This window comes from Rhamphochromis longiceps, linkage group LG4, assembly GCF_057381845.1.
Source record: "Rhamphochromis longiceps isolate RC_006_pf linkage group LG4, R_longiceps_female_GT1.1, whole genome shotgun sequence".
Lineage (NCBI taxonomy): Eukaryota > Metazoa > Chordata > Actinopteri > Cichliformes > Cichlidae > Rhamphochromis > Rhamphochromis longiceps.
In genome coordinates this window covers 29,108,327-29,126,412 of record NC_140560.1, presented here as the reverse complement: position 1 = coordinate 29,126,412, position 18,086 = coordinate 29,108,327, and the positions used below count along the sequence as shown (strand labels likewise).

The following is an 18,086-nucleotide window of genomic DNA, read 5'->3' as shown; positions in this document are numbered from 1 at the left end:
TCTGACCATTTCTATATTTCTCCAGTGTCTGTTATGTATGGGCCTCAGGGGTCAAGCCCCACCCAATAAAGTCCTCATGTCTTTTCAGCTGAATTCTACTCATACACTAATAAGTTGCACTAATTTGTACAATTTGGCAATGAAAAACTTAAACACGACAAAAAAGTTATTGCACTGGAACCTCAGTTTAATTATTTGGTTCAAAGTAGTCCATCTTTATCTTTAAGCACCCTAACCTGCTGCACAGCTTTTCCAGTCAATACAAGTCCTGTTCTCGTTCCTTATTGTCCAGCCTTACATAAAACTCAGTGCAAGCCTTTTTTTTTCTTTGCCTTTGTCACAACTCTCTTAACATATGCCTGGACTCCAAGTACTCCTGTCTACCTTATTTAACACCCTAACTGTCCCACCTTTTCTTTGTCAATCTGTGTTGCCAATTATCCATCCATTCATCCATTAATAAACCAACGAAAACACATGACATACACTGCATTCAGTATCAACAAAGTCAAACAAGGGGATCAAAAATTAAACAAAAGTGTCACATTTCTTTTAAAAAACTCTGTACCTTCAAAAGGTTTGGATCCAAGACCTCAAATACGACTTAATGACAGGAACTGGATAATATGCTGATAATCCTTAACATCTAGTATCAAACCCATTGCTCTCCTATTTCAAGTTTCTTAACATAACCCACTCCACTGGAAAAATCCACTCTTTATGGATAAAATTTACAGTGCTTTAATGAATATGTTTTGGACTTGTGAAGATGTAAGGATGTGTCCCTTTTCTAGAAAACAAGTTTGGTCTTTAACAACAAAGATTTGCAGAATGCTGCTGCAGTACAAAATGTAAAACTTGATTATTTACTGATGACTTGGAACAATCTCAGAAGTCTGTTTCCTTCTTCCCTCACAGCCTGCAGGAAGAAGATATCCTGAGATGCATACAGAAGAGTAACAAATTACTCTTTTCAGCCTAGATTTAACCTGCAGATAAGGAAGAGAAATAATGAGAGACATTCTGCTTTTTCACACTAAATGAACTCCTACTAAACATACAACCAATATAAATTTGACTTCATGTCATTAAACAGTTTTGTCTGAAATATCTGGAAAGGTATTAAACTCAGGAGAAATGGTCTTGTAAATAATATAGTCCTATAAAGATCCTCGTTACACCCTTTCTTACTTCTGACTTCTATTGACCTTGTCTGTGAATAAAAGCAATGAAACTCAACAAACACCTATATACAGTTGAAAGGCTCTGGAAAAGCCCAGAAGGTGAAACTCAATTTTAGACTATTATGTCGAATTTATGATAATGATTCACTCTTACGCGTCACTTCAACTGATGAATAGGAGCCAGACAAAGGGAACTGTAGTGAGAAATTAATTAAGATACAACCCTTTTTTCAAGGACAATTAGCTGGCAGGGACTGTGAAGTGTTGGAAGTACATACAAGGCTGGGGAAAGAAATAGCCCCTGACAAGTAAAGTGTTCTTGACTGCATCGCTTGCCTGAAAAAAAATAATGTGCTTCAGAAAATGAAAATGCTGAAGAGATGTTAAGTGTCATTATGTTTCTCTGCACTCAAGAGAGGAACACATGGGAGTCTTTTGTTCAATGCTAGCCAGAGCTACAGGGAACCTGAGAAGCGGGTGTTCTTACACACAGATGTGAAGAATGCTTGATAGATTATTATTTAGGTCCTTTTTTTTTCAACTGCATTACATTTTGCTGGGGTTCATAATATCAATATTAAGGTGGTTATTATTCAAGCAAACTTTAAGCCACCACTATTATTACTAAGCTGGCTTACAGTGTCCTTATTCTCTGTGGAGCAGTTACACATTGTGACCACTATGGGTCGGTGTGAACAAGATAACATCCTGCAATGTATGAGAACTCCAACTACTCTACACACAGCACTAATGTGATTGTTAAAGGTTTTCATTGTTTTTCTTCGCTCAGTGTCTATTTAGGTTATAGCTCTATGAGCTGAATAAACAAAGTATGGCAAGATATACTTTGTTCATCACAGTTTGGGAAATATTTTAAAACCACAAACTAATTTTTCACTCCTCTTAAATAATGTTTTAGATGTAGAGTTTGCACTGGTCTCCACATCATAAAATCATAATTCAAACAGGTTACACATGTTTTTGTGACTTGTAGAAAACAGCTTTTCAGGTTAAATGTTTCAAAATAAAAGTAACCTGGTTCTCCGGCTGATATAAATGTGGTGATCAGTTTGCCAGAGATCCTAGTGATTCCAGGAACAAATTACAAGTATTTTCAACTCTTTTTAACTCTTTCTTCTTTTTTAAAAAATTAAGGGGAAAAGCAGACAAACTGATACAGGACACAATCAAATTCAAAGTATCCCATTTGTTACATTAAGTAGAGCTTCTGAAGGTTGTTTCATATTGTTAAAAAGCTGTGAAAATGTCTCAGGGAAGAGATTGGTAGGCACAGTCAAGATCCAAGTTGGGCTTTTCTTAAGACCAAAAAAATAAAATAAAATAAAATAAAAGAGCAAAAGCCTTCAATAGGATTGTTACTGGTACAGTTCATAGAAATAGGCTATGCAGAATACTGTAATGAATGACTTTGTATGCTTATAGCTGTTTATTTTATAATTATATGACACTAGTGTTACCATTCAGTTAGTGTATATGTTGGTACAAAGCCATTAGAATTTCATGATAAATCACAGTGTAACTTTTTCATTTATTATTACGTTTCTTTCTTTTGAAGATTGTTCATTTTTACGAGAGTAAATGCAAATATATAAAACGCTCATGTTGCCATGTCTGCCAGGTAGATACTGTAGTATGCTATGACACAATCTGATACTGTGCTTTGTCTTTGTTTCACTCACAGCCTGTGGTTTCACCTACTTAAAAAATATTTTTAAGAATGTCACACCACTTCCTGTGAAATAAAATAAAAAAACTGTCAGAATAGAGCAGTGTTTGTATACCCCTGTTTAAAATAATAAAAACAATAATAATCTCATTTAACTTTCTTAAAAAAAATAATAAAATCTACCAATTTCTTTGTAGCAGCTACATGGCGTCCAGATAAATGACAGTCATCATGAGTAGTGAGTAAAACTGTGGATCCTTCCAGACATTTCATCTGTGATTCAGCTCTAGGAAACTACACCCAGGATGACGTGCTTCTCTGACGTAGAGTACGTCCTGACGTGGGAGGAGCGTGCGTGACACATCAAAATTCGACGAAAACAGCCAGCTGAGCATAACAGCACGCAGATGTCGGTGCTAAGGGATCACCCGTGAAACTATTACCAAGAAGGACCGACAAAGTCAGAATTAAGGTGGATGAGTTAAGATAACGTTATTGCCTCCTACAGTAGCACAGCAGAGCGACAGGAAAACGGAATCTGGTGAGTGAAATTTAGACCAACGCTAAGGTTAACTGTCAGATTCACCTTGCTAGCTTTGTTAGCTAAGCAAACAGCTAAGCAAACATAAACATGAACAAAACAGCTGTCTTTTAAACATGTTTACTACGCCTTTTTTTGAGGTCTAGTCTAAAACAAATGCAGCTAATTTGTTTGGTTTCACCTGTTCGACGTTTACAGACAGTTTCATACTGGCTTATTTGTTAGCTCTATTTAAGTGCTAAGTAGTTGTGTTATTATATCAAGCAAGCGTTAATAGCGTCAGCTGAAAATATTTTATAATTCTGATTCAATATCGGACATTTTTTTTCCCTTTGCTGTCACAAGATCGCAACCAGCTTGAGAGAAACTTGGTTATGTAACTAAACTAATCGTTTAAGTTAGCTTAGCTTCTGGCTAGCAATTTAGCAATCTCATCGTAGATCAGGGACTCGTAACCATATGTTATCACAATAAAAACATTAGCTGGCGTACAGAAAGACCAGTCTTACCGTGAGATGTTCCCTTCTCTTCCTTTAGGTTTGAAATTCACAGGATATTGCTTCAAAAGTAGCTTTAAGAGATGGAGTTCCCAGATTTAGGAGAGCACTGCTCTGAGAAGACCTGCAAACGTTTAGGTGAGTTTAAAGCGCACAGTCATGTTCCCTCCATTGTTTACGTTTCGAGGCTTGGTTGGAACTTTAATAATAATAACTTTGTCGACAATACAGATTTTCTGCCTATGAGATGTGATGCTTGTCAAGAGATATTCTGCAAGGATCACATAACCTATGCAAATCACAAATGCACATCATCCTACAAAAAGGTAAGCGATACCTAAAGTACAGATTTACTGCTTTGTTGAAAATGTTTTATTATTATTTAGTTACAACATCCTTATAAATTTCATTAAAGTCAACATTGCTGTTTAAAGTATGTAATTACTGGGCAAGAATACACAAGATTAGAGAAATGATCATTTAAAAATCCTTTAGTTTTAAATGTCCCTGATTTTCAGGTATTTCAACCTAATATTAGAGTCTAAGAAAAATGTATATTTTAGCATTTATTTGCATCATGATAAATGCTGTTCATGCTTTTCACATTTTTGTTCTTATTGTGGCTGCAATTGATGTTATGTTTACAGTTAGTGAGAGAGGTTGTGGTAACTGGCCTTAGCAGGGCCTGCTGTAGTTTTCCTGTGTGTGTTTTACCCTCATTCACCTGCATTAGGTGCTGCTCTTTGCAGCCGACTCCACACAGTAATCAGGTTAGGGAGTACTTTAGATGAGGGAGGGAGTAGCTCAGTGTTTGTCTGTCTGCTCCTCCTCTGTGGAGGGGAGAGTGCTTTGACTTTTTAATCTTTGCGTCCAGAGTTTTGTTGTTTTGTTTTCTTTCAGCTTGTCTATCTCTGAGTTTAATTAGTAATAAAGTCTTAAAATTTATAGGAAATTCTGCCTCCTTGTCTCCTTTTCCACTAGGTGTTTTTGTTGTTTCTGCCAGGTGACTGTAACAAATTCCTGAATGAAAAGGAGGCAGGATCCAGGCAAAAAAAAAAGGCTAAAAGACAGGGAAAATCTGATTTCACCCTCAACAACAAACAAATAAATAAATAAATACAAACAAAAATATTGCCAAAAAATGAAATAAACTCTCCACATAGCAACAATAAGCACCTACCATGCTGTCAGGACACTGGCTCTGACTCCAGGGCTCTCCTCCCCTTCAGTTTAAGCAGTTACTGAAGTGAAATGCAAAAGTAGACACAGTAATCTACTGGACTGTTTTGGTGTTCTGTAATCATGTTTCCTTTTTAAATAATATTTTCTTTTTTTTCTTATATTTGTCCCTGTAGGATATCCAGGTACCAGTATGCCCTTTGTGTGACACTCCCATTCCTGTCAAGAGAGGAGAGATGCCTGACATTAAAGTTGGTGAACACATTGATCGGGACTGTAAATCCGACCCCGCACAAAGAAAGAGAAAGGTTAGTATAACACTGATTTGTGTTTTACCCAGCAGCCAGTTAGAATCCACAAAGTAATAACTGACGATGTTTTCTTTTTCAGATTTTCACAAATAAATGCTCGAAAGGAGGCTGTAAGCAGAAGGAGATGATAAGAGTTACCTGTGACCAGTGTCGTTTAAATTACTGTCTTAAACACCGTCACCCACTAGACCACGATTGTAAGACTGACGGGAAACCTCTGTCCAAATCTGGGTGAGTACCGTTGAACTGTTCATCGATAATGCTGTTCTTTCATCTGAAATCTGACAGTGTGGACCTTTGAACTGATTTTTTCCCCTTGTTGTTGTTGTGTTTTTTTGTTTGGTTTTTTTAATTGCTGATGTCTCAGACATGCTGCTTTAATGAGGACCCAAGGTACTTCCTCCACATCTGCCTCTACTTCCAGTTCTTCTAGTTCAGGAAACACAAGACCTGTTTCTAATGGTCTGAATGCAAATAGCAGAAGTCACAGCACTGGGTGAGTGTTTTTAGCTCGTATTGAATTTAAAGGTGTCAGAGAAAATGGGGAATGTTTGTAATTTAAGATTTGTTTTTTTGTTTTTATTTATGCACAATTTTGTTTTTTAGCTCTGCCCAGCGAATTTCTACTTCAGTTTCAGCTCAGAATGTTATACCACCATCAGCATCATTTCAGGCCGGCCTGGTATGTATATTGTTTACACAGCATGATGCCATTAATTTAAAAAAAAAAAAAAAAAAGTTTGGTCAATGTAAACATAGGTGTGGTGCTGTGCTCTCATTGCAGACAGAAGAACAGGCTCTACAAAGAGCTTTGGAGATGTCTTTGGCTGATTCAAGGCAGACAGTTGCGCCAGCACTTAGGTGAGTATGTTTTTCTCCGAATGCCAAAATTGTTCACCCCCCTTGAAGCCACTCATGTCTGTGCTGGTGTGAATGGAGGAGTGTTTTTCTCACTGACATTCAGCTTAAAAGTGCTGCTTCTTAGAAAGTCATTGAGAGCAACAATGAAAGGGAAGGCAAACGGAGAAAATTAAGTGTTAAACAATGTTAATGAATCAGACTGAATCAGCAAACACAAGTGCTCTTATGGTACCATGGCTATCAGGTTGTATTGTTTTTTGCATTTGATGAGAAGGAAATGAACCTCATGTGACGTTCCTCAAGGAGTGGTCAAATTAAAAAATCCAAAGTTTTCTAGCAGTTGAATTTGTATTTGAATAAAACAATCATCAAGAGCCTTACTAGCATATATGGTTTGGACAGAAAGACAAGAGGCAGAGCTGAAGATACTAAGATTTTCTTTAGGAGTAGTGAGACTGGGCATGATTAGAAATTAGTACATCAGAGGGGCAGCTGAGGTTGGGCAGTTTGAAGACTGGGTTAGTGAGGCAAGGCTGAGATGGTCTGGATAAAGTACAGAGTGTGGATATATTGGACAAAGGTTGTTAAATGTGGAGCTGCCAGACAGTATGAAAAGAGGAACACCAAAGAGGATGTAGTGGAGTTGGACATGCAGAGGGTTGGCAGGGCTCTAGACTAACTTTTTGACATGGGCGCACCGGTACGCCTAACTTTAAAAATTTAGGCGTACCGGCACAAAAGTTAGGCGCACTCAAATTTTTCAACCGCATCGCTTAACACCGCAGTTTTACATGTGCACTTTCTTTGGGGGGGGAAATCTATACAGACAATATTAATTTCTAAATTATTAACTAACAAACTTGTGCTTAAAGTGCTTTGTCAATATTGTAGAAAATGTTAAACTTAATCATCATCTTCTCCTCTGACGACCTGTTTGCTGCTGTCTGCTGCTGAAAGGCCGTGGGGAGAGGGGACGCTTGGGCAGTGCATTTATTGCAGCATATAATGTGTTTTCTGGATACATTGTGCTTTTTCAGCATTCAAATATTGATGGCACCGTGTCAGAGCACTGGCTATGAATTTCAGATAGATCAGGCCTTAACTTAACAAAAAAGTTATCAATAGTTCTTTTCATCTTTTCTTATTACCCACAGCTACATCCACTTCTCTCAGGCCTAGGCTGCTCACTAGGGCTGAGTATCATCACTGATTTCTATAATCCATTCAATTCCGGTTCTCAAAGTCCTGATTTGATTCAATTTAGCCTCAGACAGTCAGAAATATTATAATTCTGATCATTTATCAGTACTGATACACATGAGACTTCATCAGAATTGTGAAAATCACCGCAGATGCCTTTGTGTGAAAGTATCTGAGAATAAAACACAGGAGATTTTCCTGGTCTGGCTTTTTATAGCAGATAACCTTAAAAATATTCTGCAATATTCTGCAATTTTGCATAATTTTAAGAAATTTAAATTTCTTCAGTATTGAACAGCAGAAATTAGGCTTTCTTGTCCGAGGTCATTTAAGTGAAAAAAGAAAAAGCGCTGTAAACAACGCTAGACTGGTGGGTAATAAGCGAATGAATAATGCAGAAAACAGATTTGAGACGGGAAACTGTTCCTGAAGTACAGAGAGAGAGAGAGCTGTGCAGGAAGTGTGATTTTTATCGTGGTGGAAGCAAAACAGCAAAAGTCAGAGGGAATTCATGACGACATTGATCAAATGTGAAGCGCAGTTTGCTGCTTCTTTTGCTGCTGGCTCGGTGAATTTTGGTTGGAGAGAGGCAAAACCTGCAGCTCAGAATCAGCGCAAAAAGACACAGCGCGGACCCGAAGAATCGCTAAGCTCCGACAGCGTGTCCGTGTTCGGGCCGTCGGGTGAGAAAGCCGAGAAAGACGAAGCTGATTCTGATGTGTTGGGTCCGCTCCGTGTTTAGGTCTTTGTGTGGAATCCATTAATGAATTGATATCGCTTTATTCAAGCTACTCACCTCTCTCTTCCACCTGCACTTTCAACTGGACCACGGCCAATCAGAGAGGTCCCGCCCCTGACTATCTCTGATTGGTTTAGTCCATGATAGGGGCATAATGTGTGTCGGTTGTTGACCACACGGAGAGTTACAGAGATTTTTTTTTTTTTGTTACCGGAACAGTTGGTCACACCTGTGCGACCAAATATTTATTTTTAGTCGCACCACTGAAAAATTTGGTCGCATTTGCGACCAAATTGGTCGCACTCTAGAGCCCTGGTTGGTGTGACAGAGGAAGATGCTAGGGATGGGGTGAGATGGAGGCAGATGATCTGCTGTGGCAGCTCCTAAAGGGAGCAGCCAAAAGTAGTAGTTGTCTATTTTCACACATAAATTCAAAAGTCCTTTCTTACATGTAGGTCAGAGCGGCAGAGAGTCGGCTTCAGCTGTGTTTAATTACTTGAAATACCTTGGTTTGGGTAAAGGTACTGCCTGACTCGAGCAGGCAGACAGGAAACATGATGACCACTCACTGACTGTGAACCAACCAGATAATTGACAAATTTATTCAGTCGAACATAACACTGACTCGGTATGCGCAAGCTGCCAAATTGAAAACTGTTTAATGCCTGATCTAAATGTGTCGGACATGCAGTGTCTAGGAAAGTTCAGGTAAATGTGTAAAAGCAGCTTTTGAGTGTCAGATATGTTGAGAGGGGACTATTATTTTATCCTCTAATATCGCTGTTGCATTATCCTCTATGGGGTTTAAATATTTTATAACACTCATATCTATGTGCATTATGGAAATATTATTCCACTTGGAAACATTTTTCCAGTAGCAGATAGCCTGTGAGACGCACACAGTGTGGCTGAGATGTGCTTCTCATACATCTCTTGACTTTCAGTCCTCCAATCAACTCGGTAATAGAAAGCAATAATATCTAATGTCATATCTTAACCATAGAGATGGTTTATTAGATTTAATAAAGGAGGAAACGTGCTCTGCAGTTTTTCCTTTTATCTTACATGGTGTGAACATATTTAAAAATTTTGTTTTGACAGTTTTCCTGGAATTGCTAAAGGAAACTGAATCCTCAGCTTTGCTTGCTGCAAGTTTATTCCCCTAAACAAGCGGTCTTAATTGACAGAGACAGTTTCACCACACGGCCAATCATTAGCTTCTTCACACTTATGATAGGAAACTCCAAAACAGCTATTTAGCAGACCTGATGTTTATAAAATGTAATGTATGGTGGTGTAAATTATATACACAAGTGATGCTTCACTAATGCATGACTCACTACAACATGATGCAGGATGTTTCATAAACTCATGTAAAATTCATGGTGCTATGACGCGTTATGGAGTTGCTGACCTTTTTTATGGGCTTGGTTCAGATCAGCAGAGTAGCAGTGAATTTTAAGTCCATAACAAAAACTGCATAATGTGTTTATGCAAACATTGACTTTTTTTTTTTTTTTTCTTTGTCTTTGGGGGAGGTCAATTTTGGTGCCCAGCAAAAATGTTTTCTTTCCATCAAGGAAAAATCACGTGGACTTTGATTTAGTTTTAAAAATGGATAGAAATAAAAAGATAAAATCTTTAACTGCATCTCTGCGTGTGGACTGAATGTCCATGTTGAGCCAGGAAAATCAGCTTCATATAATAATTATATTCATTCATTCATTCATTCATTCATTCATTTATTTATTTATTTATTTATTTATTTATTTATTTATTTATTTTTTCCTTTCCTTCTTTTGAACAAATTTCTCTGTCCTTCCAATGTGGTTTTTTTTTTTTTTCTCCCCACTAACATTTTCTTGTTTGTGTCTCAGCCCTCAGGAGCAGGAGGATCTGGCTCTCGCTCAGGCTCTCGCTGCCAGTGAAGAAGAATACAGACGCCAACAGCAGAGACAACAGGTACCAGGAAAGCTTATCCGTCAGTAGCATGCTAACAAGAACGCATGTAGGTACACTGTTGTCACAGCAACCCTTCCTTTTTAAACAGTCTTTTTGGTAGAAGATGAGACCAAATTGCTTTTTAATACATTTTTTGTCATGTGACGTGTACAAGTGCGGTGAATCTTTGTAACTTTGTTTTCTCTTTGCTTAGGGAAGAGACTCCAAACAGTCCACCTGCAGCCTTTCTTAATCTCAGATCACCATTTTAGACTTCAAGCTGTGCTAATTATTTCCTAGAAACTGCACATGTGAGGTGTCACTTTCCGGGATCAGTGATTCTTCAGTGGCACATACTCGCTCTTGGAAGTTGCTGACACATTACCGCCTTCTACAATATAAGCACATATACTTTCCAGCAGAATCTGTCATTTTTACAAATGATTTGCTCTGTAAATATTTTATATGGCTATCATGATGAATCCATTATATTAAAATGTATAATTATTGAATAAATTATGTCAAAGACGCACCCTGAACCCTCGAGTTTGTCAGTTAATTCAGATTTACACTTGCACTTGGAAAAGATGGGCTCTTATTTGGTCTAATCTGTAAGTCCATTTGAATCCATTAGTGATTTGGAATTGTCAAGTGATCTATAAAGCCTTTTAGCTGTTGAGGGTAGAGTTTGTTAAATTTGGGTCAGGTTTACTAATTATGAAGTACTATGCAGAAGTCTTAAGGGATTCCTTTTTTCTTTATATATTGAAAATGGGGAAGTGGTGGCAGCAATTTATTGAAATGTCTGCAAATGTGCATGTAAATACAATTTAAAAGGTGAAAACTGAGTATGTTAAGATTGAAAATGAGTATTTGGTTTCTCAGGCAAGCTTTCTTGTCATTTGTAAATAATGTTATAATGTGCCATTGTGTGTTGTTTTCTAGGTGTGCTTTTACTGCATTGTCATACTGAAAAATGAAGACTCTGCCAAACACTTTCCAAATGGTTTTCCATGGTCAATGAAAATCTGCCTGTATTTTTCTACTTTCATAAACACTTACTGGCTGAAGTGCAGCCCCAACCCTCCACTATGTTTTACAAATGGTTGTAGATACTCACTGTTCTACCGCTCTCCTGACCACCTCTGTACATGTTAATGGTGATTTGAACCAAAAATTGGATTGTTGGCCCTACGACAGACTGGCGACCTGTCTGGGGTGTACCCTGCCTCTCGCCTTGTGGTAGCTGGGATAGGCTTCAGCTCCAATCTTAGCCTTTTCACCCTGTTTCACTTCATTAAGAAGATAAGAAGAGAAAAAAAAGTTAAAGAGAAGTTACAGAGAATTTTATTACCACAAGCAATTAAGGACTTTATTTTACAATGCTTTGACCTTCAGACCTTCAGCAGCCATAATAAAGGTCTAATGCAAACCATGGTGAAAATGCGTGCAAATAATTAACAGCATGCTGGTCTTGGCTGCTCTGTATTTTACATAAGAAGTTAAAGCAAGCATTAATTTAATCATTATGTTTAAAAGTGTAATGTTCTTTGTGAACAATGGCTAGATAAGGTTGGATGAATAAAAATATGTGGACAGCAGTGTAATTAGCAGCGTATAATAAATGCACTTTTCACTGCTGCTGCACTATCAGGGTAGCCTGCTGTACCTGAGATTATCCCTCTTTGAGCAACGTAAATTAGGATGTGGGAAATTTTGTTGACAAATCTTTAAAATACAGATATAAGAATGGAACTGGTTACACTGGTTATTATACTCTTTTACTTATAGCAATTATTCAGGTGTTGTACAGCAGAGGGCAGTAAGGCATCATAAATGGTGCTCATTTTCTTTCCATAGGAGGCTGATTATTATCCCACAACTGTTAGTCAGAAACAAACTCTTTATTTTTGAGAAAACTTTTTTTAAACTATTTTAATGTTTTTTTGTTGTTTGTTTGTTTTTTTCCTTTGCTGCCATTTACATGAACAGTCAGGATAAAAAAAAAAGCTCACTAAGCTTTTCAGTTTATGTGGCAGCAGATGAAGTGTTGGAGAGTGTTGTGATATTAGCTGCCCAAAGCAATTTACATAATAATATTTAATAAGCATGGCTGAAGGGCGAACAGCTGCTGGACATGACCTCTTTAACCTACTGCGTTTACCATGTGTCACAAAACTATAATTATTATTATTACAGTGAAATGGTTACTCAGTCATTTCACACTTTGCACGATGCACTAGATATCTATGCATGCATCACTTACATCGTGCAGTGATTTAATCCCTTATAGATCGTAATTGTAATTTCAGCTATCTGCAAACAGCCAATTGTGGTTATTCAAAGCATGCTTTGCTGTTAAAAACACTGGATGATTTTTTTTTAAAATTTTGTAGCCACTAGAAGGTCTGATCAGTTGTAAGATCTTGCCGCATAAATTTACATATTCATTAGGAAAGTCATTTTCCTTAAGCTAATGTAGATGCTAACAGCTGTACAGGATTTGGGGCACACATTAAAACCTACATTTTATGCACAACATTAATTTAATCAATTAATTTATTGTAAGGAATACCAAATTGTTACTATTTGAAATATTCCAGTCAACCTTATTAGCCAACAGTAATGTAATTTTTGCATTTAATTGCAATAAATCCATGTGTCCAGTCTTCTCCACTGGAAGTTCTTTTTATACCAGAGAAATGCAAACAAGCTAAGCATTTTTTTCCCTCTCCAGACTTATTATTAAACATTATTAGTGAGTATCTCTACATAAGCCACAAAGGAGAAGGGCACAAATTGCTTCATATTAAATGTAGATGGTTGCATAACACTGTCAAACATAATTGTGTTTCCCTGATAGCAGTCTCAGTGGCCTTGGTGGAAACGACTTTCATAATTATGAAAAGGAGAGATTCTACTTGCGTCATTGTAAATAGTTTTATAAGTGGAAACTGAAGACAGGCTGTTCCCTAGATTGTCAGACTTGTTAAGTAAGGTGATTGGGATATCTAACAACTAAAGCAGACAAACCTTCTCACATTCCTCTACTTTCATGATAACTGGTGAGTAAAATTTGAAGTGAAAAGAGGGAAAGCAGAAAACCCAATGTTAAAAAATAGAAATCTCACTGGGATTTTCTTAAAGGTCATTTCTCTAGGTGTGGAAAACATTCAGACTTTGACAGGTTTACAATAGCAGCTTTTCGTCTCTCCTTGCCCTTGTCTCTCCTGGTTTGACTCCAGGTCACAATGGAGGTTTCTGAGGCGTACACTTTATGCACCTGGGCTCTCAGACACGACAGCATCCATCAAGAGAGCCAAAACAAATTATGTTGTTAATCTCGGTAATAAATGGAGACATGATCTCATTTGTGTTGTTGATTCAGGGGAAGTTTTGAGATTTTTGCTGGAGTGCTGCTGTGTCTGTTGCAGAGAAATTGACAAACTGTTTCTAGGTAAATGGTAAAGATTATCTCTGTGGGGAGAAAATGAGTCAGCTCTGCTTGCCACGAAATGCGATCATGGATCAAGTGAGTGACTTTACAAGTGGTTCAGCATGCGTCAGTTTTACTAATCGTGTTTTGTCAGTAGCGCTGTTATTCTCTGTGTGTGTCCAAAATAAAGTAAATTAAAATTTAAAAGTAAAGATTCCCTTTCTTAAGTGAAAAACAAAAAATAACCATTCAGTTTGTTATCATAAATTCATAAAAGTTACATATATGCATTTCCCAATAACAGGAATATAATCATTTTAAACCAAAGGGTGTCTACAGGTAATAAGGATCACAGGAAGACCAAACACATGCATTTATAAGAGCTCATGTTATTATGTATAGAGTGATGGAGCCATGCTTCCCAGCTGGAGTTTTATAGCCTAGGAGGAAAACATAAATCTGTAAGAGTCTCCAATTTCCCGGTATCACAAATGTTATTTCACAGCACAGCAGGAAAACAAGAAAACGGGCAAAAACGTGGCCTTGTTGTGTCAGTGCTAATGGAAAAGTTGTGAGATTAAGGGGTCAGAAAACCTTCTGCTGAAAAGTTCCAAACCTGCAAGGTGCTTCCACATGTATTTTTGAAATGCACATTTAATATAAGTAGGAAATTCAGGGTATTTATTTCTACATTATAACATTAGAATTTGTGCATATGTATATGTGTGTAAAACAGATTAACCAAAGCAAAGTGCTCTTTAGGATTTTGCTTCGGGAGCGGTTAGCATACTCTGAATTTTAAGGAACTTGCTTTTTCACTATACTTGAGTTGCTAGTTTACCAGCAGCACCAGCACCTGTGCAACTTGTTTAGCACAAAGAAACCATAAGCCCTGCACAGCTGACACAGTTGGCACAGTCACACACACTGCTAGCTGAATTGGCACAGTTGGTTATTCCCAGGACTCGAGCAGCAGAACAGAATAGCAGCTTCATATTTTTTATTTTCAAAACAGGAACAACAGTTCATGCTTTACTGAATATTTGTTCTCTGAGAACAACGTGTCATTGAGCAGAAAAACATTAATTTCAGCCATTAAACACCGGGAGCTAGAGGCTCACCAAGAGCTCTGAAGCTCAGTCAGAGTAATTTTATTCTAGGTATTAAGTACACTTGACACTCATTAAAGTTTGAAAGTGGGACGGTGGACAGAAAGAGCTCTGGCTGAGTGCTATTATTCTTTTCCACAGTGTAACATGTTTTGTCATTGAACAGATGAGTAGTGTGCAAGAATAAAGCCTGGCAGATACAAGCAGGGTGCAAAACACAACTTCATAATTAGAGCCAAGGGAGAATGCAAAAGCTTAAAATGTATTGTGACATGAAATGCAAATGTTCTTTAAAGCACCATGCAATCGTTTGGAAGTCGTCATACATAAAATTACATTTTTAAGCCCCTTTCAAACAAAATTATATGATGCCACTTTAAAAGATTTATAAAGCCAGTTTCTGGTTTCATTAGTCTGTTAAAGTGGCAGCGCTTTAATGACATATGTCACTCAAACATAGGTCATCTTTAAATTAAAGTTTTTACACAAAGAGCAGCAGCATAGACTCTACTTAGGTGTAACAACACTCAAAGGTCTTGCCACTATAAATACTGCCCCGCCCTTCACTCAGATTCACACACACACATACACACAGATATCTCCTTTCTGCAACAGGAATGACAATAATGCATCACAAACAAATGTTTCAGTCGTGTTACAAATTACAATCTGAGCTGAACTAATCTGAGAGACATGCACAGCTATTATCGTGTGCCTGTCTGTCAATGTGATGTCTTGCAGACCTATGGCATTTTGTTAAGCTAAATATAAGTGTTAACAGATCTGACCCAGTCATCTTGGTAGTGTGATTGCTGTCAGCTTGATGGAAAAAGACTATAAAATATAACAAAAGCACTCAATAGAATCTCAAAGCATAAAATATGGATGAGCATTAGTGGAAGATTGGTAAAAACTGCTGAGGCATTTCTGAGTGCTGCCAATTTTTCCACTTCAGCTCCCATTAATTGATATGCCTTCTTTTGTGCTATGGCTCTGTACCTCTGTGTGTAATTATCTGTGCTTTTCATTTAACCAACACTACATTCATATCTCAGTCAGTCCAAGGACCCAGGGGAGTGCCTGCCTTGACACTGCACTATGATCAATAAGAAGCCAGTCCAAGGAAGACAGCATGAGACGCTTGGGCACACTTTAATTTATATCTCAGAATAAATTGTTTTAGACAACGTATGCATGTTTTTCCACAAAGAAATAATTAAAGAATAACAGGAAGGTCTTTTGTAAGCTCTGACATTTTTGTACCTCTTACTTTGACTGATCATAGATTTGTTGAAGTCATAGTGTGGGACTGATCATTAAGTGTGAAGTCAAGCTTAAGATATCAATTGACCTACAACAGCAATTTCATGTTATTGGTTTTTTAAAAAAACAACTAACTATGCAGATACACTGCTTTGTCCTCATATGATAAATAAAATGCACCCTCTTTTTAGGGTTTATGTATCACAACATGAAAAGGTATCTGTTTTTTTATGTAGGACTTAAAATTTGGTAAATGTAACTTCAGGTGAACAACAAAGCATGACATATTAATGACATATTACAGCATGTCATTAAAAATCTTGCCAAATGTAAAAGCAGTGAAAATCTAAATTCATCTGTAAGTGTGAGCACCTCTATAAAAGCAGAGACTTTGGTAGTTTTGCTGGTCTGAAGCATTCAGGTGTGTGTTAGCACAATGTCAAGGAAGCAGGGCATCAGCACTGAACTGAAAGATGTGACTGTTGCTGCTCATCAATATGGGCACAGTTATAAAGCCATTTCTGAACAATTTGAAATCCATCATTCTGTAATGATAAAGGTTATTCACGAGTGAAAAAAATATTAAGACAGCTGCCAATTTTACCAGCAAATTTACCTTCAGATTGTCCAATACCCAAAGCTACATCTCAGACTCTACACGCCTCAGTTAGCATGATAGATGTTAAAGTTCATAACAGTGTTATGGCTTACTGAAAAAGTATGGCTTGTTTTGAATGGTTGCCAAGAGAAAGCCTCTTATCTTTAAAAAAAAAAAAAAAAACATGGTAGCATGGCTTAGGTTTGCAAAGTTGCACAAACTAGACTTCTGGAGAAATGTAATTTGGACAGAAGAGGCAAAGTGGAGATGCCTGGTTGTAATGCACAGCAACAGGACTATTTTTTTTTTAATCTAACCTAATACATCTGATGAAAACCAAACTCAGCATATCAGAACAAACACCGTCAAACATGATGGTGGAGGGGTGACAACCTGGGCATCCTGAGTCAACCATAAACTCTCTGTGTACCAAAGTATTCTAGAGTCAGATGTCAGAGGTTTCACTGGAGTTGGGTCCTGCATCAGGTCAGTGATTTCAAAGACAGCAGCAGTAAATCTATGAAAGAATTAAGGTCATGCAAGAAAAAAAAAGAAACGAGTGGGACAAAATTCTTCACAATGATGTAAGAGACTGATATAGTTAAACAGACAATGATTTCTTTAGCTTACTGCTACAATAAGCGATTCTTCAAGATGTTGAATCATGGAGTGTACTGAGTTTTTCCACACACTGGTTCTGCATTTTGGCTTCATTTTTGTTAAATATGGTGTAATATGTTATATGTTCTTGGTTATTTGAGGTGATATTTCCCTAATTTTAGAACCTGGTAAGTAGAGCAGGGCGATATGACCAAAAATATTTATCACGATATAGATTTGAAAATTTGCGATAACGATATAACTGACAATATAATTGACACTAGACAAAATACTTTACAACTCCACAATTTTATTAGTGCAAAAAAAAAAAAACATCAATGTATTTTCACTTAAACAAGCAGCTGTTTTTTGCATTAAAGTTATATAAAAACGTAACAGTGCAAATGCAAATTCCTTGCTGACAGTTTAACCAAAAGGCATTTCCAGTGGAAATTGGCCGACATATCCTCAGCATAACCATGTATAATATCCACAAAACCAAAAAAGAGGTTATACACACGCAATACGGTAATATTATGTTGAAGCACAGTACGTATCACTCCGCGAGGCTTCTGCCTACAATAGCAGTAATGCTCCGACAATCCATCAAGCGGTGCGGCTTCGTAGCTTTGCAAAGTCGTACTAAAACATTTGACAGATTTTCGAGCGCCGTGTACCACATAAAATCATTTCGAGGTCAGTAAACACAACCAGAATTCAAACATAAGGCACACGGGATTATAAGGGGCACTGTCGATTTTCGGAAAAATCAAAGGATTGATTTTAAGTGTGCCGTATTTTCCAAAAAACACGGTATTAACGGACGAAAGCTAAACCAGTTCCACACCACTGAAGTTGCAGCATTTTTACAAACCAATTCTGGTTCATCCGTTTTATTCAACGATCCGCTTTCGCCCTTGTCATTCTCCGTCGCCGAAGT

At 37.4% G+C, this 18,086-nt stretch overlaps 1 protein-coding gene across 2 annotated transcripts; it reads left to right on the top strand.

The window, feature by feature from the left end:
* The first annotated feature begins 3,229 nt into the window (after positions 1 to 3,229).
* Positions 3,230 to 11,502, top strand: zfand2a (zinc finger, AN1-type domain 2A). 2 transcript variants are annotated; one of them, XM_085404376.1, is made up of 10 exons: positions 3,230 to 3,412; positions 3,950 to 4,047; positions 4,141 to 4,235; positions 5,265 to 5,396; positions 5,479 to 5,630; positions 5,767 to 5,895; positions 6,006 to 6,081; positions 6,184 to 6,260; positions 10,077 to 10,207; positions 10,355 to 11,502. In XM_085404376.1, exons 2-9 carry the CDS (start codon positions 3,993 to 3,995, stop codon positions 10,186 to 10,188), a joined length of 828 nt encoding a protein of 275 aa, XP_085260502.1. In that variant the 5' UTR covers positions 3,230 to 3,412; positions 3,950 to 3,992; the 3' UTR covers positions 10,189 to 10,207; positions 10,355 to 11,502. The 2 variants fall into 2 exon arrangements, with proteins under 2 accessions (XP_085260502.1, XP_085260500.1); XM_085404374.1 differs by having other exon boundaries at positions 3,231 to 3,412; positions 10,077 to 10,161; positions 10,355 to 11,489.
* The last annotated feature ends 6,584 nt before the right edge of the window (positions 11,503 to 18,086 follow it).